A 20,742-nucleotide genomic window follows, 5' to 3' on the forward strand; every position below is an offset into this window, starting at 1 on the left:
TAAGCCAAGGCCTTCCTGGAGAGGAGCAGCCAAACCACTGCAATTTTCCAAAACTTCCTGGGTCTGTTTTCCCCCCCAGATTCCCGAGCAAGACTCGGCTTACGCTGAGGACAGCTTCTGTGTGGGAGATGAGGAGGAGGAGGAGGAGGAAGCTCGGAGTGGCTGCAGTGAGGAGGAAGTGTGTGTGAATTTTGGTCTGCTCACTGCCGAGAGCTCCGGCAGGAACCGGTACCTGACTCGCCGCAGGACGAGGCTGCACCAGGCCAGACTGGGAGGGAACGCTCCTGCCCCGCTGCAGAACAGGAAACCATCCCGAATTATTGTCCTCAGTGACTCCAGCGAGGAGGAGATGGGAGCCAGCAGGGAGAAGCCCCTGGAAGGAGCCTGTTCCAGGGCAGGGCAGGGAAAGGGGCCGCTCCCCACGGCCCTGCCCTCAGCCCCCTCTGCAGAGCACAGGAACAGGGCTGGGCAAGCCACAGCTCCTCAGGCTGGGCAGGAGGGCACGGGGAGGCTGCTGGGCTTGGGAGCTTCTGCAGTGCTGGATCTCCCCCCAGGGCAGCCAGGCAGGAGCACATCCATCCCCCCAGCTGGCTCTGGCTGCAGGAGCACGGAGCTGCAGGCTGCCAGTGAGGTCAGTGCTCCGTGAAAGCAGAGAGCTTCCTTGTGGGAAAGAATCCCTGTGGCAGGGCTGTTCTGAGGGCTGTCAGCAGCAGCAGTCAGGGAATCAGAGACTCATGGAATGGTTTGGGTTGGGAGGGACCTTAAAGCCTGTCCCATTCCACCCCCTGCCATGGGCAGGAACACCTTCCATAGCCCAGGTTGCTCCAACCTGGCCTTGGACACTTCCAGAACAGGAAAACATCTCCCTTTCCTTTGCTGCCAGAAGCTTTTGTACTGCCAGGGTAACCTGGACTATCTTGGGAGTGAACAAATAAAAACTGGGGATTAGACTCTCCCTTGGGTCTGACAGTCACGGGGCGTCGTGGGTCTGTGTGGAACAGCAGCAGCCACTGAAGCTTTGGGTTTGTAGCTATAAAATCCTGGTTTGCTGTCTGCATTCAGTGCTTTCAGCACCTCCCTGAGGTTGGGTTCCTGATCTCTCACACTTCCCAGCCTGATCTCTGTCCTTTACAGGATCCAGGTTCTGTTGAACTTCTTAGTGAAAGCTGCTGCTTTTGTCACTCAAACTCTGGGATAATCAGCTCAGCTCAGTGGGGAGACTGATACAGGAATTAAAGTGTCAAGCTGAAAACTGTTGATACTGCAAAACATCCTTTTATTGATTTGATTTGAACCCTCATGATATGTTATTTTCAACACTCACAGGTGCACAGCTCTTTGAAGAAGACCCACGGGAGCAGCTCAGGCCCAGCATGTCCTGCTGCCCCTAACACCTCCTCAGCCTGGGCTCAGACTTCCCGTGGCCCTGTGGAGCAGAGCCCTTCCCTGGCTGGGATCTCCCGTGGCCCCGGGGAGCAGAGCCCTTCCCTGGCTGGGATCTCCCGTGGCCCCGGGGAGCAGAGCCCTTCCCTGGCTGGGATCTCCCGTGGCCCCGGGAAGCAGAGCCCTTCCCTGTGCGTGCTGGCAGACAGCCGGGAGATCTGCTCGGGGCCGGAGGTGATCTCCTGCCTGCGGGCGGAGCACGGGCTGCGGGTGCAGGTCTGTCCCCTGGGCTCCAGTGATTACATCGTCAGCAACCGCCTGGCCGTGGACAGGCTGCTGCAGTCGGAGCTGCAGAGCCCCGGGAACAGGAATAAACTCAGCCAGAGGCTGCAGCGCCTGCAGGGCTCCTTCGAGAGGATCTGTGTGATTGTGGAGACAGACAGGGTCAGGCCAGGTGGGTGCTCCCAGCTGGGCAGCAGGGAATGGCTTCCCGCTGCCAGAGGGCAGGGATGGATGGGATACTGGGAATTGGGAATTGCTGGCTGGGAGGGTGGGCAGGGGCTGGGCTGGAATTGCCAGAGCAGCTGTGGCTGCCCCTGGATCCCTGGCAGTGCCCAAGGCCAGGCTGGACATTGGGGCTGGGAGCAGCCTGGGACAGTGGGAGGTGTCCCTGTCCAGGGCAGGGGTGGGATGGGATTTAAGGTCCCTTCCAACCCAGTCCAGACTGGAATTCTGTGATAGGAACAAGCACAATCTTCTCCATGCAGAGACATTTGTTTTAATCCCAAAATCCAAGCTGCAGTGAAATGATTCTGTCTATTCCCAGGCCCATCTAGACAATAACAGGCTCTTGCTTTCCTGTACTTCCACTCCTCAGGAGAAACATCCCGGTTTTTCCAGAGGACTCAGTACTACGATGGAGTGCTCTCAGCCTTGGTCCAGGCTGGAATAAGGATCCTCTTCAGCTCCTGCCAGAAGGAAACTGCAGCTCTGCTCAAGGACCTGGCTCTGGTGGAGCACAGGAAGGACGCTGCCATCCAGGTGCCAACGGAGCCGGAGGGGCACCGGAGGGACATCCTCAACTTCTACCTGAGCATTCCCAACCTCAGCTACGGAGCTGCCCTCAACCTCTGCCACTCCTTCGACTCCGTGGCAGCCGTGGCCAACAGGTAACGCCAGCACAGGGGGTGCCAGGGGTGCCAGGGCCCGGCCTTCTGCTTCTTCACCTCTCCTGTGGCCAGGGAGAGCCTTCCTGCCCCTTTCCTGCTGTGATTGCTGCTCAGGACATCCCTTCCTGCCCCTTTCCTGCTGTGATTGCTGCTCAGGGCATCCCTTCCTGCCCCTTTCCTGCCAGGATTGCTGCTCAGGACATCCCTTCCTGCTCCTTTCCTGCTGTGATTGCTGCTCAGGGCATCCCTTCCTGCCCCTTTCCTGCCAGGATTGCTGCTCAGGACATCCCTTCCTGCTCCTTTCCTGCCAGGATTGCTGCTCAGGGCATCCCTTCCCGCCCTTTCCTGCTGTGGTTGCTGCTCAGGGCATCCCTTCCTGCTCCTTTCCTGCTGTGATTGCTGCTCAGGACATCCCTTCCTGCTCCTTTCCTGCCAGGATTGCTGCTCAGGACATCCCTTCCTGCTCCTTTCCTGCTGTGATTGCTGCTCAGGACATCCCTTCCTGCTCCTTTCCTGCTGTGATTGCTGCTCAGGACATCCCTTCCTGCTCCTTTCCTGCTGTGATTGCTGCTCAGGACATCCCTTCCTGCCCCTTTCCTGCTGTGATTGCTGCTCAGGACATCCCTTCCTGCTCCTTTCCTGCCAGGATTGCTGCTCAGGGCATCCCTTCCCGCCCTTTCCTGCTGTGATTGCTGCTCAGGGCATCCCTTCCTGCTCCTTTCCTGCTGTGATTGCTGCTCAGGACATCCCTTCCTGCTCCTTTCCTGCTGTGATTGCTGCTCAGGACATCCCTTCCTGCTCCTTTCCTGCTGTGATTGCTGCTCAGGACATCCCTTCCTGCTCCTTTCCTGCTGTGATTGCTGCTCAGGGCATCCCTTCCCGCCCTTTCCTGCCAGGGTTGCTGCTCAGGGTGAGCCTTTCCTACCGTCTCCCAGGAGCTTTCCTGTCCCATCTCAGCTCTTCACACATTCCAGTCTCTCCCGGCTGAGCAGCCCAGGGCACTGACACGGGCTCTGCTTCCACCCTCCCTCCTGCTGCCCCACCCTCTCTTTCCCTCTGGCATTCCCTGTTTTCATTGCTCAGGCGCGCTGCCAGCCCTCAGACACCAGTGCAGAGCTGACTGCAGCAGCTCCCGGTGCTGCCCCATCCCGGGCAGTGGATCCCAGGCTCCAGGGGATGCCGGTGCTGCCCATCCCAGGCTCCAGGGGCTCCCGGTGCTGTTCCATCCCGGGGCTCCAGGGGCTCCCGGTGCTGCCCCATCCCAGGTCCAGGGGCTCCCGGTGCTGTTCCATCCCGAGCTCCAGGGCTCCCTCTCGCTCCCTCTCTTGCAGCTCCGTCCCGGCGCTGGCGGCGGGGGCGCGGCTGAGCCGGCCCCAGGCCGAGGAGCTCCATCGGTTCCTGCGCCACGACTTCGACCTCCAGCTGCTGCCTCAGCCCCTGCCCGCCCAGGGGAAGAGCTGAGCTCGGCAGTCCGGGCCTGCACTGCACTTTACCCCGTTGGGATTGGGTGTAAATATGTAAATAAACATCACTGCACCACTGAGCCCCGTTTCCAGGTGAAAAAGGGAATTGCCAGGCGTTCCGTATTCCCGGCACACGGCTGGGGCTCTGGGTGGGCCGGGGCAGCGCGCTCCCGGTGCTTTGGGGCCTCTGCCGGGCTCAGGTGCCGGATCCTTCCCCAGCCCCGCCGCTGCAGCCTCTGCTGCCACCACCTGGAAAAGGATCGGGATTGGTATTCCCGCCCCTCGGACAGCGGCGGGACAGGGAGAAATCAACTCCCTGGAACAGGAGCTGTCCCGGGCAGCCGGGCTCAGGCATTCCCACCTGTCTGCCCCTGTGCTCAGGTGAGACCCCACCTGCAGAGCTGCCCCAGCCCTGGGACACAGGAGGACCTGGAGCTGCTGGAGAGAGGCCAGAGGGATCCATGGAGATGCTCCAGGGCTGGAGCTGCTCTGGAGCCAGGCTGAGAGAGCTGGGAATGTTCACCTGGAGAAGAGAAGGATCCAGGGAGAGCTCCGAGCCCCTTGCAGGGCCTAAAGGGGCTCCAGGAGAGCTGCAGAGGGACTGGGGACAAGGCCTGGAGGGACAGGAGCCAGGGAATGGCTTCCCAGTGCCAGAGGGCAGGGCTGGATGGGAGATTGGGAATTGGGAATTGCTGGCTGGGAGGGTGGGCAGGGGCTGGGCTGGAATTGCCAGAGCAGCTGGGGCTGCCCCTGGATCCCTGGCAGTGCCCAAGGCCAGGCTGGACATTGGGGCTGGGAGCAGCCTGGGACAGTGGGAGGTGTCCCTGTCCAGGGCAGGGGTGGCACTGGGTGGGATTTAAGGTCCTTTCCCATCCAAACCATTCCATGATTCCAAACCAAGAGGATGAAGCCTTGCAGGCCCCATTCCAAGCTGGACAGCTCCTGGATTCTGCTGCCCCACAACAACTCTGAGTAATCTGTGAGTAAAAAAAGCTCATCGTTGTTTATTACATTAAAGAAATGTAAAAATCCAAGTTCTCCCTAGAACAAATTAAAAAGCAGTTGCAGTTCCTTCCAGACCGCACCTGAATTTATTTTACAGCCACGTCCCAAAAGAGATTTTAGCTTAAAATGAATGAAAACTTGGCAGTGATTGGTGTCCATGCACATTTCTCCTTCCCAGGAGGAACAGGACACGGAGGAGAGGTGCCTGGACAAGGAGGTGCCACTCTGACACGTGGGACAGCCAAGCACTGCTGGCAGGGGGGAACGGGGTTAAAACACATAAAACCAGCGTGGGGCGGCTTTCCGGAACTGAGCTCATCATTCCAGCATTCCCTCCCCGAGGGGCAAGTAAGTGCTGAACAACACAGCCACAAAGTCCATCACATGGAAAAGTAGGAATCCTCCTGCTCCTCGTTGGACGAGTCTGGAGTCTCAGCTGTGAAGAGCTTCCCCAGCACCGGGGCTGGGATCACTCCTGCAATAAAAACAGGGATTAGCAGGGAGGCCCCAGTGGGAAAAAGGGGCAGAGAAGGTTCAGAGAGCAAAGGGCTGATGGGACACAGCTGGTGGCGATGGTGAGGGAAGGGAAGGAGCTGGGAATACTCACTCTTTATTCTGCGGGAAGCCGGCGTCCCGAACGCAGCTCCAGCCTGAGGGAGGGAGGAGAGAGGCTCAGCCAGGGCCAGCACCGGGTCAGGGTCCCCATTTCCCAGAATTTCCACAACTGCTTTCCCTGAGCACAGGCACAAGCTGTATTTCTGCTCCCAGGATCACAGGGTTTTATGGCAAAGCCAGAGGAACCACAGAGCCTGGGAGCGTGGAGGAATGGATACCTAATTTCAGGGACTGGGACACAAGGTCACCGTTGTTATGGTCCTTATTGGGAGTTGGACTGGATGATCCTTGTGGGCCCTATGGGGACCTCAGGATATTCTATGGCTCTGTGATTACTGTTCCTTTTCCCACCATTCAGAAGACTTTAACGGGAACCTAAAGGTCATGGAATTACAAATCCTGACATTAAAGAGCTCCCCCTTCCAATGAAGGAACTTCTCTCCATGGCAGCAGATACCAAGCCCAGGGAGGGTTCCTGTTTTCCATCCCAGGCACACAGGGGCTCTGATCCCGGGATTCTGTCTCCTCTGGCCAAGCTGTGCCTGGCTCAGGTGCAAGTGGGCAGCATCCAAGGAGAGCAGCATTACCGACTTCTTCTTGACCTTGTCCCAGGTGCCTCTGCTGCCCTGCGTGTTCTTCTGCATGCGGAACACGTGCCGGTCGTAGGCATTCCTGGGATACAACGGAGCACCAGTCAGCGGGGCTGGAATGCTGCCATGGGACCCTCTGGATGCAGCCACGGACCCCACACAGCTCCAGCTCCCACAGGGAATGAGCAGGGCCAGGAGGAAGGGGTGTTGGGCAATTAAACACAGCAGCTGCACGGGGAGCGGGGCTGGGCCATGGGCTCCAGCTGCCACTGCAGGGATGGCACAGAGCCTCAGCCCCTGCCCAGGGCCAGTCCTGCCCAGCAGGCACAACCCCACCAGCGCCAGGGTGCCAGAGGGTTCCAGTTATCTGAGCAGAGCCTGAAGCCCTGGGTGAACAGGGCAGGACTGAAGGCTCTGCTGGGGCTGAAGGCCAAGGCAGGGCCGTTCCCAGGGCCGGGAGCAGGAGCTGCTGGCGTTGGCTGCGCTGCCCACACGGAGCTGAGCAGCTCCAGCAGCACACGGTGGGTGTGGGAAGAGCTTTCCCCAACCAAACCACGGCTGCAGGAGAGGCTGGAAGCGAGCTGCTGTCCCAGCTCCAAGAGCCACAGAGCCACCATTCTCAGAGACACAAAGGGATCTTGGGGCAATGCCAAGGCTGGCAGAGGGCTGGAGGAACTCCTACCTGTTGATGGGGACCAGCATTCCCGGGCTGATGTGGTCACACTGCGGGGTTTTCACGGGGGGAAAGAGGCCTGAGGCGGGGGTGAGCGGGAACTCTGGAAGGCTGAAATCCTCGGCATCCTCATCCCAGCTCCCTTGGAGCGCTGGCAGCTGCAGAGCCACCTCAGAGCCATCAGTCACCTGAGCCCGGGGTGCCTCTTGCTCCCCCTCTCTGAGCAGTCCCTCCATTCCTCCCTGCCCTGGATCTGCCTCCCCCTGTCCGTGCAGAGGCACAGCGCCAGCCCTGTGCCCAGAACTGGACAGGCCCACGTGGCTCCACCTCGCTCTGAGCGCTCCTCCAGACCCTGCCCAGCACTTGGCTGAGGGGTTTTGGTGCTGCCACACACCCAAAAATTCATTTCTGGTTACAATCCCAAGCTCCAGGCTGCCCAGGACTGCTCAGAAGGATGATTACTTAGGGAGTGCTGTCACCACGGCAGAGGCTCCTCCCACCCTGCCCAACCTTTCACTGGCACAAGCCAAGAGCTGCTACAGCACATGAAGGACAGAAGCCTCTTCCCACAGATCCACAGAATTTTATTGGTGGAACTGGAGCAGCCCTGGCACACCCAGCAGGAGAGCACTCCCGCAGGTTTATTGTCCCAGGTTTACCTGGACCCTCCTGCTCTGGAAGGGTGTTGTGGTGAAGACGTCATCGTGGTTGTCCTTGGGCAGCTGCTCCAAGAACTCCCTCATCTGCTGCTTCCGTTTGAGGGTGCCCACCTTGGCAGTGATCACTGCCTCCTTCTTATCTGTAGGATCCAAACAGGAATTGCCTGAGACAGCAGCTACGGGGTTAAAATTCACTGCCTGCAGCCAGTGCTAAAGCCCAGTCAGTCCTCCGGGGAAATCTCTTACAGCTTCTTTAGGATCCTTTTGAGTTCTCACAGTTTTTGCTTTCCAAAGGAATTCCCCACTCCATCTTTGGGGGGGGTCACTGCAGAGCCCCACACAGCCCCCGCAGGGTCACACCTCAGGTTCGTTGTGACTGTGACAGAACTGTGCTCACATCTGCCTTGCAGAGAGCAAACCCAAGGTGTGTCCCTGTGTCAGGAGGCATCAAGGCTCCAAGAATCTGCTGCTCAAACACTTTATCCGTCCCAGAGCCAGGGAAAACCCAGCTCAACTTGTGTCCTCGGCAAACCTCAATCCAATCCAGCCCCCAGCGAAGCTGCAGCGCGGGGATGGCAAACACCAGGGAATGGGACTGGCTGTGCTGACTCCACGCTGCCCTTGACCATCCAAGAATCCAAACCCCATCTGGAAGGAGCTCTGCAAGGAGCTCATGACCTGCTGGGCTCTGAGATGTCAAGAGCTCTTTGCCCTGAGGGGGTAAAGCCAGTGGAAGTCTTCCCCTCATGCCAACAACATGAAAACTCTACAAAGAACCTTCCTCTTCTTGTCACCTCAGCCATTGATGGCACCCTCCAACCCACACACCAGAAGGTGACCTGGCTCACTATCACACCCTGATGGGCCCTTGTGGATTTATCTCCTGGAACCAGAATTGGTGAGGTTGGAAAAGCCCTCCCAGACCATCGAGTCCAACCATTCCCCAGCACTGCCCAGAACACCACTGACCCCTGTCCCCAAGTGCCACATCCACAGGGCTCTGAAATCCCTCTGGGGATGGGCACTCCAAAGCTCCCTGGGCAGCCCCTGCCAAGGCCTGAGCACCCTTTCCATGGGGAAATTCCTGCTGCTGTCCACCCTGAGCCTGCCCTGGCCCAGCCTGAGGCCGTTCCCTCTCCTCCTGTCCCTGTTCCCTGCCAGCAGAGCCCGACCCCCCCGGCTGCCCCCTCCTGTCAGGGACTTGTGCAGAGCCACAAGGTCCCCCCTGAGCCCCCTTTGCTCCAGCCTGAGCCCCTTCCCAGCTCCCTCAGGAACTCTCCAGCCCATTCCCAGCTCCGTTCCCTGCCCTGGACACGCTCCAGCCCCTCCATGTCTGAATTCAAATTATTTACCAACCACAAAACACCCAGAACCAGGATGCTGGTACCTTTCTGCTCAGATTTTCCTGATGTGGCTTTCCTGGGCTGCTGTTTGGAGCCTTTCCCCTGCTGCTCCTCCAGGTACTTCCCCTGGCATTCCTCAGCCGAGCGGGACCCCACAGCCATGGCCACCTCCTGCCAAAAGCCGCTCCTGTGCTTCGGGAACGATACAATGGCCCTGCCAGGACAGCACGGGCACAGCGTCACCAGGCAGGGCACCTGTGGGCACAGCCCCCGGAACCCGCCTGGGAAGGACTCTGGGCAGTGGAGTGAGGCTCTGTTATCTCTGGCCTCTTGTTGCTCAGAGCTGGGGCTGCCCCTGGATCCCTGGCAGTGCCCAAGGCCAGGCTGGACATTGGGGCTGGGAGCAGCCTGGGACAGTGGGAGGTGTCCCTGTCCAGGGCAGGGGTGGCACTGGGTGGGATTTAAGGTCCCTTCCAACCCAAACCATTCTGGGATCCTGTGGTGTCTTCTCCTGACACTTCAGAACAGGCAAATTTATGCAAGCACCTCAAGCTGACAGATGTGTCACAAGACAAATCTCCTCCTCACTTGCAGCAGGTCCCCTCAGGCCTGAGCTCCCGCTGGTCTAAAAGAGCTAAACCCAAACATGGCCATTTTACACTCAAAGCCTCTATTAAATACTGCCCAGTGGTTTAAGTAATTAGACGATGGATTAATTAAACATCCTTGCAGTTAATCTCCCCTTACCAAACCTGCTCACAGAAACTCAACATGTTTAACAAGTGATTGCAATCTCAGGAGGGAACCTGCTCCCCCCTCAGCTGTGGCCTTTACTATGGTATGCTGATGTTTCATTTGTGAAGAAAATTAATAGGGAATAATAATTCTAATTATTATTAGGGAATAAAACCAGCGAATTAAATAGGGAATATTTCTAATTAAAACATAAAGGAAACATGGCAAATCATGAATCTGAAAACCCCAATCCAGATCATCCAACCCCTCCCGATGCCTGAGGGAAACTTTTCCCTCTGAACACAGAAGGAGCCCTTACCTGTGAAGCTTCTGTAATTCCTTCTCAGACCAACCATCAGCTGCCCTTGGAAAAAGTTCCAGAGCTTCCTTTCCCTTTGCCCTCTCACGCTCTCTCAGTTTCTCTGCTGAAGCCTTGGCACCGCTGGAGCCTCCATCGCTTGTTTTTATCCGGGATACTCTGGCATTCCTGTCCTTCCTGTGAAATTCCTCTTTCCCAGCCTTGGGCTCGGTGTCGGAATCGAGCCAGCACCTGCGAGGGTTGGTTCTGCTGTGTGCCCTCGTGGCCTGAGCAGGCAGACGGGGACTGGACTCAGCAGAAGATGTTTTCCCTGCAGGAGGGAGCTCAGACTCGTCACTGGACTCGGGCCCGCTCAGCCTCAGCAGCACATCCCGGGAGGGCTTTCCTGCCCTTTGGCCACAGGACTTGTTTGCATCACCCTGGCAACTTTTAGAGCCAGAGCAAGGCTTCCAGTTTTGAGACTCTGGTTTTAATATAGATTTCTTTTTCCTCTTGATCAGCAGTGGGGTCTCCTCACTGGACTGCTCCCCCTCATCCTTGTCTGAGGGCTCCTGGGTGAGGAGAACCCTCTCTTTTCCCGGGAGAGGCCGCTTGGCTGACCTCAGGGAGTTCCTGTAGCCCTGCTCGTACATGCTCAGTCCTCCAGAGCCTGCTGCTCTCTCCTTTGCTGTCCCTGGGGTTCTGCTGCTGTGTTTGTTCAGCACTTTGGTGTTTAAGGAAGTCCCCCTGGCAGGGAGCTGGGATCTCGTTTTTGCGCCCCTGATTCCAGGATCACTTTCATCCTCGTCCGAAAGGAAGCGCCGGCCCCTCCTGCTGCCGGCAGATGAGGAGTCTCGTGCGGCAGTGGCTCCTCTCTCCCTGCTCTTCCCTGCAAGAGACGGTGTCAGGGGGTGCAGGGTGGGTCCTGGCTGTGTGTGCAGCACAGGGATCTGCAACCCCCTGCCAGAGCTTTACCTGCCACAACTACAAACTCAGAGCTGCTCTCAAGGGCTCTCCGTAACTCTACTGACTGAGCAGGCACATCCCCAAAGCTCTGCTCGTGCTCCAGAGAGCTTTTCTGCAGGAAACATTGCAGCTGCTTTAAGAGAGAAACTTCTGCTTTATATTGCGCATTCTTTTCAGGCTTCTATCACTGCTCAAATCCTACTAAAACCAAATTTTTATTAAAAACTCTGTTAATAGATTTTTTTTTTTTAGGGTTGACATTTCATTTCTTTCATCCAAGTTAAAAAGCAAAGCCAGGGCCCCAGCTCACTGGACTGGTGAACTCCAAAAAATCCCAGTCCCTTCATTTCAGTTTCCAGAATGAGATCTGTGCGTTCCCATTATGTAATTAACGAAGTGATTTACAAGCACAGTTCTTGTTTGGAGCTGTGAAACTCCACATGAATGCTGCTCTGATGATTCTTCAGAGAAAAAGCAGTTGATCATTAAAATATTTCAGTAATTTCTTTGCATTAACAGACCCCACCCTACTGTTCCAGCACCCAGCTCACAATCCCACTGGTTCCATCAATAACTTGAAAATAGAAAAAAACAAATTAGTTTTTACCTTTACTTTGGCTTTTTGGCATTTCCTCTGTTGTCTTCATGTCTTCCTTTGGTTTATCCTTGGAGATGGAACTGGCCTTTCTTTTGGGTTTTTCACTACTAAACATCTTCAAAATAAAACAATTGACTCTAAAACTAATTTAATCTCCTTTTCTCCAGGCTGAGGCCGCCCAGCTGCTCCTGGTGCTCCAGCCCCTTCCCCAGCTCTGTTCCCTTCCCTGGGCATGCTCCAGCCCCTCAGTGTCTCTCTTGCAGTCAAAGGCCCAGAACTGACCCCAGCATTTCAGGTGGGACCTCACCAAATTCCTGTCTGATACAATCATCTTTCAAAAAAACCCCAAATTTTTTTCCCCAGAAACAATTCCCCATTATGTCAAATTTACAAACCATGAGTATATGACAACATGGACATGAGACTACTTTTTGGTGTGTTTTTCCAATATTTTGATCACATTTCCAAGACTTCCTTCCTCTCCAGGTACCTCTAAGAGCTGCACCCGTTCTGTTCCCCCGTGGCTGAGCTCAGTAACTCTATTTAAGCCACACTCGAGAACCCCCGTGCAGAGGATCTTACCAGGCTCAGATAATCCACTCCCCCATTTTCTATGGTGACGTTCAGGTTCTGATCCACAAACTCCCTCTGCCCACACCAGAAGTTCAGGGGGGGTTTGATGAGGCGCCCGCTGCGAGTGTAGACCCTGCTCGAGTCATTCCTGGAGCTGCGCTTTGGTGTTATGACTGCAAGGGGAAAAAACCCAAACAAAGAAGAGTTTTGTCCCAAATGTTGCATGGAAAATTCAGTTTGGCAGATTTCACAAGCAGAGGGACGATGTTGTGTTTAAACTGGACTACAAGGGAAATGTAAAATGTACCCAAAGTTGTTCTTTTCAAAGCATTGTGACAGAAATAACAGGACTGAAGCAAGAATCTTCACAAATTATAAGATTTACTGTGGGGAACTTTTACTTTGTTCAGAAGGTTATAAGTACTGTGAAAGTCATTTGAGGAGGGAGAATGATAAAGAAAAGTTGTCACATGGACCAGCTGCTCACTGAGACAAATGAGAGTGAAAAATAAATGGGATTAATGAGAGAAAAACATAAAAGCTTTTATAGTGTGAGCAAGGAAATCTGATTACAACGGTAACAAACAGCACAGTGGGGTTTGGGAAAGGCCCATTGGACAAAGATCCCAGAAAAAGGCAGAGTTAAACCCCAAAGCTGTCAGTGCCCATGGCAAGGCAGGGACTGTGCTCCAAGGCTGAGCCAAACCAGGGGCTCAAGAGGCTGTGGCTTTACAGCCATTTCCTGGAAACACAACCAACATCATGAACCTTTCCCTAACCCATTCCAGCCACCCCCAGGTGTGTTTTCCAAAGGAAGGGATTGTTAAATACTCACAGATGTTCTCATGATCCCCTGGCGATACTTCATAGGTGGAGTTCCTCACTGCAGGTTTCTTTGCATCGTTCACTGAGCCCTCTGTGGTTTCCAACACATCAGCTCCCCCCACTGAGTCATTCTCTTCATTTTCTTCCACACCACTGCCTTGATTTCGTTCCTTCCTGATGGTTTTGAGACAAGAAATAATAACCATCTGAGGAAGCTGTTCGCTAACAAACAGTGTGCATGTGAAGCCCTGGTGGGCAGGAGCCCGGTGGCTTCATGGCCACATCTAAAACATTTCACACTCCTCTGGTGTAACAGCCTTGGAAAGCAAAGTCTCAATGAACACTTAGAACACTGCAATGAAAGAGAATCTCCAAAGAAGTTACCTCCTCCTTTCCTCAAGAAACTCCTCCACGTACTCCTTCCACCTTCTGGAGAAACCGAACGTGAATTGCTTGATGAAGCGGTAGGGGAACCCTGAGGGGAGCACAGGTGGCATTAACAGCAGCTCAGCAGGGCTGTCACTCACTCAGGGGACAAAAGAACCCCACCAGAGCCTCTTAAATCCAAACATCAGAGGAACTGACCCAGGCAATTCCATCCAGCACAGCCCAGTCACTCTTAGGCTCAGGAAACCTCTGCAGCACTTGAGCCACTCTGCTCACAAGCCTTATGCTGCCGCTTTTCCTTCTCAGAATATTAAAATAAAAACAAGCATAAGTTCTTAGCAAAAGAACTAATAAAATCTTCAAGTCGGAGAGCAGCCAGATCAGGTATTTATCAGCAGGGATCCCAGTGCTGCAAGTGAGAAGGAAACACTGAAGGCACAGACACATCTTTGGGCCTGAAGGAGCCAACAGTGAAGGTGTGTTGGGTAAAAAACTGTAACACACCCGGGGCACACCTGTGTCAGGGGAAGTAAAGCTGAGGGAATGGCTGGAGCTGGAAGGGGGTGGGGGCTCAGGCTGGTGGACAGCGCTGCCAGGGATGCCCAGGCTGGGGTTGTTGGGGGGTCTGTGCAGGGCCAGGGGCTGGGCTGGGTGATCCCTGTGGGTCCCTTCCAGCTCAGGATATTCCATGGTTCCAAGTATTTATTCCACCTATGCCACAGAATATCTTTGTGTCCTCAGAGCTGCCTGTGAGCACTGGCAAGCACATTCCCAGCGAACGTGCCAGAGGAGCACACGGAGCAAGGAGAATAAAGCCTGTATTTACATCTGCATGCAAACCCCATTTCCTTACAAATCCCACATGATCCAAAGCAAGCTGAAGCAGTTTGTAATTTGTCAGGCATTCAGAAGCAGCAGCTCACCTTCCTTCCTCATGGCAGCTGAGTCTATTTTGCCCTGCAGCAGGTAGACACCGCCCGAGGAGGTTTTCACCTGGTTGTGTGTGACGCGCTCTGTGATGGCACTGCTGTGCCAGAGCAGCTGCTTCATGTCCCTGGCAAAGACACAACAGCAACCACAGACATCACTTCCAGAAGGGATTCCAGTCTGGAATGCTGACACTCCACGAGGGAGTGGTGTGATCCATGTTTTCTGAGGGATACAGGTGCTGGCAGGATGTGCTCTGTGCTCGGTTTTCCTCTCTTAGCCTGGAACTGACCCAGCTCTGCCTCACCTGACACTGGGGCAGGGGACAAACTGAACGTATCACTGCTGCAGTTGTCACTCATGGGACATCAGCTGCACTGAAGCCAGCTCATCACTGCAGCCCAGCCTGCTGTGCAGCTCGGATGGGGCTGGGAGCAGCCTGGGACACTGGGAGGTGTCCCTGCCACGGCCGGGGTGGCACTGGGTGGGATTTAAGGTCCCTCCCAACCCAAACTGTCCAGAGCTATTTGATATTTGATTTATTCCTCTGAAGTTTTCTGATTATCTCAGGACAGGACTCTGAAATGATTTCACCAGGAGCTCCCTGGATGCTGGCTCTGTCCCTCTTGCCCACACAAAGGAATTGTCTCTTCCTTGATAAAGCAGTTTAAGCTCTGCACCATCACCTGGTGTTTGGTGTCAATGGGTTACTTTGCATTTAAATAATAAACTGGTTCTTACTTCCTTTTCCCTTCCACACAGATTGCCGTGTTTCCAGTCAGCACCTTAATCCTCCAGCTGCTCAGGCAGATGTTCTTCTGCTCCAGAAAAGAAAAAAAGAAAAGAAATCATTTAGAAGCATTTATTAGCCAGCACCTCCTCATTGATCAGATCCAACAACAAAATCATCTCTCTCAGCATCTTCTGAGCTACAAATCTGGAATATTAGAGGATATCTGATCCTTGGCTCAGTCCTGAAGGTAACTTGTTTTAATAAAGGAAACACATCAAACACTCTTGGTCACAGTGAGGGACAACAGAACAAGTCACCTCCAATCCCAGATTTCTCCAGGGAACAAGGGAAACCTTGGGCAGGTTCCTAGGGAACCCCAGGGACGCAGCACTGCTTTCCCAGGATTCACTCAGAAAGGGAGGAATACTGCAAGCTGCACACTGCTCTCCCAGGAAGAGATTCTGGTCCAGTTTAATGGAACAGGAGTCTGGATGTTCCATAGGAGAGCCAAGCCTTTCCCTTCCCCATCAGCAGAGCACACTCCTGGATGGATTCATGCCCAGCTGGGAAAGGTGTCTCCTCCCTGGATTTGAGCAGGCAGTGCTCATGATCACACCAACACATGGAACCCCTGAAGCCCAACCATGGCTTGTGCACACTAAAACAAAAGTGCTTCTTTTACACAAAAAAGCCCAAACCCTGAACATTTGTCATCATCTAGGAGTATGGAAAAAAAGAAACCCTTTGGATGGGAGAATTTACTGGTAAAATCTAATGAAGTAACAGTTTATTCTCTTCTGAGTGTTCGTTGCTTTTGACAAGAACAGGAATAACTCTGAGCTACATGCAGCCCAGAGGAATTTATCATTTTCCCTAAAGGATTAATTTCTCCCACCTCTTTGTGTGCTTTGCCAGCAGGTTGATCAGAAGGAGGTTTATCCAAAGGGACCTTGGGGTCTTTTGTCAGGTTCTGCCTCCTTGGAATGTGGACTGGAGAGGAAAGCATGATGCTACAGAAGTACTGAGAGGGCTTTTCAGGATTAGTCACTGGTGCCTCTTCCACTGCTGGAGCTGCTGGTTTTTTACTGGGCTGCAACTCTCTTCTGTCTTCATGAAGCTCTGTACATTTTGCTTCTCCATTTCCACACCTTCCTTTTACCTGATCCCCATTTTCCCACGGGGTGGAGTTTACTTGCACAGGACTGGTCACTGTATTCTGAGACATTTCTCCATCAGCATCTACTTCTATAGATTCCACGAGGAAAACATCCACATCATCCTTATCGGAGTCCACATCCTCTGCAGGCTCATTCCCTGGCTGCTCAGCACCAGCATGTTTGACTAAAGGCTGCTCTGTAGTTATGGAGGGAAGAATATTCTGCTGGGTTGGGGTTGAAGGTGGTGTAGCTGCCCATTTAAAGAAAAAGAAAAAGGAATAACAAAGAAATTAGTGATATTTAAGCATAGGAACAGGCTGCCTGTTCCATGCCAAGAGGGATTTAAAGCCATGTGGATGTGGCACTTGGGGACAGGAGTCAGTGGTGGCCTTGGCCATGCTGGGGGACCAGTTGGGCTTGATGGTCTCAGAGGGCTTTCCCAAGCTCAGGGATTCATGGTTCTCTGACTGCAGGGAGTCTGTGTTCTCCAGAGCAACCCCAATACCTTTGTGCTGCTGCTGCAGTTGCCACTTCACCCGCAGGAAGAACTTCTGGGGGGTTTCCAGCACGGGAGGCTCTGCAGGGAGCACTGCCAGGGGTTCGATCCCAGGAACCTGAGGCCAAGCTGACTCTGGAAAATAACCAGACAAAAACCCCCAAAGCCCTCCTTCAGTTTGGGGAAGAAAAACATTTTCATGGGGGGGGGAGGGGGGAAATGATTTTTTAATATGCTTTTTATTAAAAAAACCCCACAGAATCCCAGAAAGGTTTGGGTGTTGGAAGGGACCTTAAATCCCATCCCAGTGCCAGCCCTGCCATGGCAGGGACACCTCCCACTGTCCCAGGCTGCTCCAAGCTCTGTCCAGCCTGGCCTTGGGCACTGCCAGGGATCCAGGGGCAGCCCCAGCTGCTCTGGGCACCCTGTGCCAGGGCCTGCCCACCCTCACTGTAGAAAAGGGTCACGTCCAGCTCTGTGTCAGTTGCAAACCTGCTGAGAGTGCGCTGGATCTCACCACATCACAGATAAAAACATTAAAGGTGTCCTGGAAAAGCCATCAGGGAGTGCTCAGAAAAATGCCCCGGTGGGATTTCAAACCCCAAACAAGTTTTCCATGAACCTTCTCTGCACAGGCTGTATGGAATAGTTACAGTAATTTGTTTAGATGTTTTAATTACAAAGTGGTTTTGAAGATGTTGCATGGGTCAAGCCCAGTCATGAATACAACAGAGGGAACAATTAGAACCAGACTGAGGCAGAGAGGGAGAAAAACCAAAGGGAGGGAATCGTCTACAATATAGAGCAGGGAAGAGACATCAGCAATGCTACAGACATTTCAGCACTAAAAAACTTTACTATCCGACATTTTTTTTAATCCCAGCCATCTGGAGGCAACCAGTGCTGGTGCCAGTACTTTTTACACCCACCAAAGTGCTCTCTCTGGCTGCTTTTCCAGATCCTGAAAGAGCCATGAGTAGGACACAGAGGGAAAATGATCACACCTGAGACGGCTCTCCCAGGGAAGCTGTGGAACAATCATTGCTTCCCAAGGGTGACCAGGCTCTGGACTGGTGGGTGTTGGTGTCAGGGAGCTTTGTGCTCTCCATGGGCTTTCCAAGGAGGAAGGATTAAGGGCAATTGGCAATAGCATTAAGAGCTCCTTACTATCAACAGGTGACTCCAGTGTGTTCCAAATAATCAGAACAGCTGGGGAAAAGGAACTGTTAATAATTCCTGTCATTTGGGATTATAGCCTGGTATAAGCAAAGGATTAAAAAGTTTAAGGGAATGTGAAAATCAGGGATGTCACCTACTGCAGCAAATGATACCTGAGAGTTCCATGAACTAAACTCAGATTTACAGCTCTGTGCTTTTTATTCCAGGTATTCTGAAGGCAAACAAACCATTCTCTTGGAGTCACTGAGGACCCGTGGAACTCACCTCGTCCCGGCTGGGCGCTGCTCCCCGCCGCCGCCTGGGCCGTGCCGGGCCAGCGCTGCCCGGCCCCGGGGCTCAGGATCAGGTCGGTGGCGGCCCTGCGCTGCTGCTCCGCCCGCGCCTTCATCCGCTGGAAGATCTTGGCCGGCGACTCCTGCCCGGGCGGCTCCGGAGCGGGGCGCTTGGGCCGCCGCTCGGCGACGGGGCCGGGCCGGGTGTCGGGGACAGGCCCAGCCCGGGGGTCGGAGCCATTCTGGTGGTTCGGCCACTGCTCAGCGACGGTACCGGGCCGGCTATCAGGGACAGGCCCGGGCCGGGTGTCGGAGCCATCCCGCTGGTTCGGCCACTGATCACCGACGGTTCTGGGCCGAGTGTCGGGGACAGGCCCGGGCCGGGTGTCGGAGCCATTCTGGTGGTTCGGCCGCCGCTCGGCGACGGGGCCGGGCCGGGTGCCGGGGCCATCCCGCTGGTTCGGCCACTGCTCAGCGACGGGGCCGGGCCGGGTGCCGGGGCCATCCCGCTGCTTTGGCCACTGCTCAGCGACGGTGCCGGGCCGAGTGCCGGGGCCATCCCGCTGGTTCGGCCACTGATCACCGACAGTTCCGGGCCGAGTGTCGGGGACAGGCCCGGGCCGGGGGTCGGAGCCATTCTGGTGGTTCGGCCACTGCTCAGCGACGGTGCTGGGCCGGGTGCCGTGGCCATCCCGCTGGTTCGGCCACTGCTTACCGACGGTGCTGGGCCGGGTGCCGGGGCCATCCCGCTGCTTTGGCCACTGCTCACCGACGGTGCCGGGCCGGGTGCCGGGGCCATCCCGCTGGTTCGGCCACTGATCACCGACAGTTCCGGGCCGGGTGTCGGGGCCATCCCGCTGCTTTGGCCACTGCTCAGCGACGGTGCCGGGCCGGGTGCCGGGGCCATCCCGCTGGTTCGGCCACTGATCACCGACAGTTCCGGGCCGAGTGTCGGGGACAGGCCCGGGCCGGGGGTCGGAGCCATTCTGGTGGTTCGGCCACTGCTCAGCGACGGTGCTGGGCCGGGTGCCGTGGCCATCCCGCTGGTTCGGCCACTGCTTACCGACGGTGCTGGGCCGGGTGCCGGGGCCATCCCGCTGCTTTGGCCACTGCTCACCGACGGTGCCGGGCCGGGTGTCGAGGCCAGGCCCAGGCCGGGCGTCGGGGCCAGCCCGGCGCTCCGGCCCCGCGAGCTGCGGGCCCGACGCGTGGCTGTCCCCGGCTACGACGCTGCCCTGACCCCACAGGAGCTGCTTCAGCGGGGTGAGAGTCCCCGCGGGTATGCTGCTGAGGGACACCGAGCGGAGCGGCGGCCCTCCCCAGGGGGGGAGGCGGCTGGGGGTCGTGATGATGTCGTAGGCTCCCCCGCGACAGTCCTGGGTGGGTCCCGGTCCCCTCATGGCTGCGGATCGGTCCCGCTGCTCCGGCGGCGCTCCCGGGCCGGCCCCGCTCCCCTCACGGCGCTCCGCGCGCAGATTCGAGCGCAGCCGCCGCGCCCGCCGATTGGCGGAAGAGAGCGCAGCTTCAGGCCGCGACCATCACTCGACGGTGCGGGGGGTGTAGGGAAATAAAGCCGTGGCGGGACGGCATTGAGACAGGCGGCAGCATGCCGCAGCTACGCCCGAGCTCCCCTCCAGTCTCTTCGCCGCGGTGGTTCGGTCCGCCCGTGGGCGGGCTCCGCGGCCGTTGGCGCTGAGGCGGGGCCGGGGCGGGGCGGGGCCGGCGCGGAGCCGGCCTGAGGCGAGGAGGGGCTTCGCGGGGATGTCTGGAATTCACAAAGAGCCCGCGGTGCGCCTCGTGGAGCTTTCCCGGAGCTGCAAGCGGATGGGAGGCGGAGGTCGGATCGCGGGAGGGACGGAGCGGGGCCGGGCGGTGGCACAGCCCGGCTGCCCTCAGCCCCGAGCGCGGCCGGACGGGCAGGGGCCGCCGCAGGTGAATAACGAGAGGTGCGAGGGGCCGGGCACGGCTGAGCAGCGTCCTGGCCCGAGTGGGTGTGCAGGGCTGTGAAAACAGCGATTAATCCACGCTATTAAGTGATAAAAAGCGGATTTAATTAGGGCTATGGGCCTGGGCAGGCTATGGGCCTGGGCAGGCTATGGGCCTGGGCAGGCTCTGGTCTGTTCTGGCTGGAAGATTCTGTAGTAGGGGTTTGTCGTTCAAGTGGGAAACGGGGAGTTACTTGAATAATAACTAAAGTATACATGATAAATCACAGGTGTACCCAGCTGTACGGCTCTCCCTGCTAACAAGCAGCCACAGTGGGATCAGGTGTGTCTGATTCCTAAATTAGTCCCAGCAGGAGGGTTAGAAACTCAGCTCTGAGTAAGAAATTACTTCACCGTGTGCCTGTTAATAACAAGCAGCTGCGTTAAAAAACCAAGTTGTTATTTTGGGGTCCCATTTGCTACTTTGCAACTTGTTGAAATAATGAAAGCCTTTGGGTTTATTACTGGAAATGCAAGTGGTAATTAGCAGCCCAGTTAATAGAGCAGACAGGGAGCTGTGCTTGCTGCTCCCCCGACTTTCAGAGGATTGAGGAGGAGGAGCCCCCAGGGATGCAGTGTCAGGATCAGAGGCAGGTGAGTGTCAGGGGAGCTGCTCAGAAAAGAGAGGGGATCTCTGGATTGCCTCTCCTGCCATCTGCCACTGGCCTTGGCTCCTGTGCTGGTCCCAGGGAAGGAATGGGGCTGGCAGAT

At 55.8% G+C, this 20,742-nt stretch overlaps 2 protein-coding genes across 7 annotated transcripts in view; one reads left to right on the forward strand and one right to left on the reverse strand.

The window, feature by feature from the left end:
- FANCM (FA complementation group M) overlaps positions 1 to 4,095 on the forward strand; it is a 54,876-nt gene extending 50,781 nt beyond the window's left edge. For 3 of the 6 annotated variants that reach the window (XM_048305810.1, XM_048305809.1, XM_048305813.1), the window contains 4 exons: positions 80 to 631; positions 1,327 to 1,837; positions 2,261 to 2,552; positions 3,884 to 4,095. In XM_048305810.1, the coding sequence (XP_048161767.1) occupies positions 80 to 631; positions 1,327 to 1,837; positions 2,261 to 2,552; positions 3,884 to 4,013 (1,485 nt within the window). In that variant the 3' untranslated portion in view covers positions 4,014 to 4,095. Of the gene's footprint in view, positions 1 to 79; positions 632 to 1,326; positions 1,838 to 2,209; positions 2,553 to 3,883 lie in introns of those variants that run through there. The other 3 variants (XM_048305811.1, XM_048305812.1, XM_048305814.1) reach the window with 3 other exon arrangements.
- Positions 4,096 to 5,083: 988 nt separating this feature from the next.
- MIS18BP1 (MIS18 binding protein 1) lies at positions 5,084 to 19,675 on the reverse strand. Its single transcript, XM_048308190.1, has 16 exons — positions 18,039 to 19,675; positions 16,605 to 16,730; positions 15,838 to 16,349; positions 14,951 to 15,027; positions 14,206 to 14,336; positions 13,280 to 13,370; positions 12,906 to 13,069; positions 12,080 to 12,243; positions 11,507 to 11,612; positions 9,955 to 10,822; positions 8,945 to 9,114; positions 7,558 to 7,697; positions 6,908 to 7,056; positions 6,223 to 6,307; positions 5,628 to 5,670; positions 5,084 to 5,495 (listed from the first exon to the last, which is right to left on the reverse strand). The coding sequence occupies exons 1-16, from the start codon at positions 19,444 to 19,446 to the stop codon at positions 5,401 to 5,403; spliced, it is 4,329 nt and encodes a 1,442-aa protein (XP_048164147.1). The 5' UTR covers positions 19,447 to 19,675; the 3' UTR covers positions 5,084 to 5,400.
- Between the last annotated feature and the right edge of the window lie 1,067 nt (positions 19,676 to 20,742).

This window comes from Corvus hawaiiensis, chromosome 6 (genome assembly GCF_020740725.1).
Source record: "Corvus hawaiiensis isolate bCorHaw1 chromosome 6, bCorHaw1.pri.cur, whole genome shotgun sequence".
Taxonomy (NCBI): domain Eukaryota; kingdom Metazoa; phylum Chordata; class Aves; order Passeriformes; family Corvidae; genus Corvus; species Corvus hawaiiensis.

Coding starts and splice junctions, on each gene's coding strand:
- MIS18BP1 (XM_048308190.1), bottom strand. CDS start 19,446: ATGAGGGGACCGGGACCCACCCAGGACTGTCGCGGGGGAGCCTACGAC. Junction 16,731..18,038: donor CAGCGCCCAGCCGGGACGAG/GTGAGTTCCACG, acceptor GTTATTTTCCAG/AGTCAGCTTGGCCTCAGGTT. Junction 6,308..6,907: donor ATGCTGGTCCCCATCAACAG/GTAGGAGTTCCT, acceptor GTTGTATCCCAG/GAATGCCTACGACCGGCACG.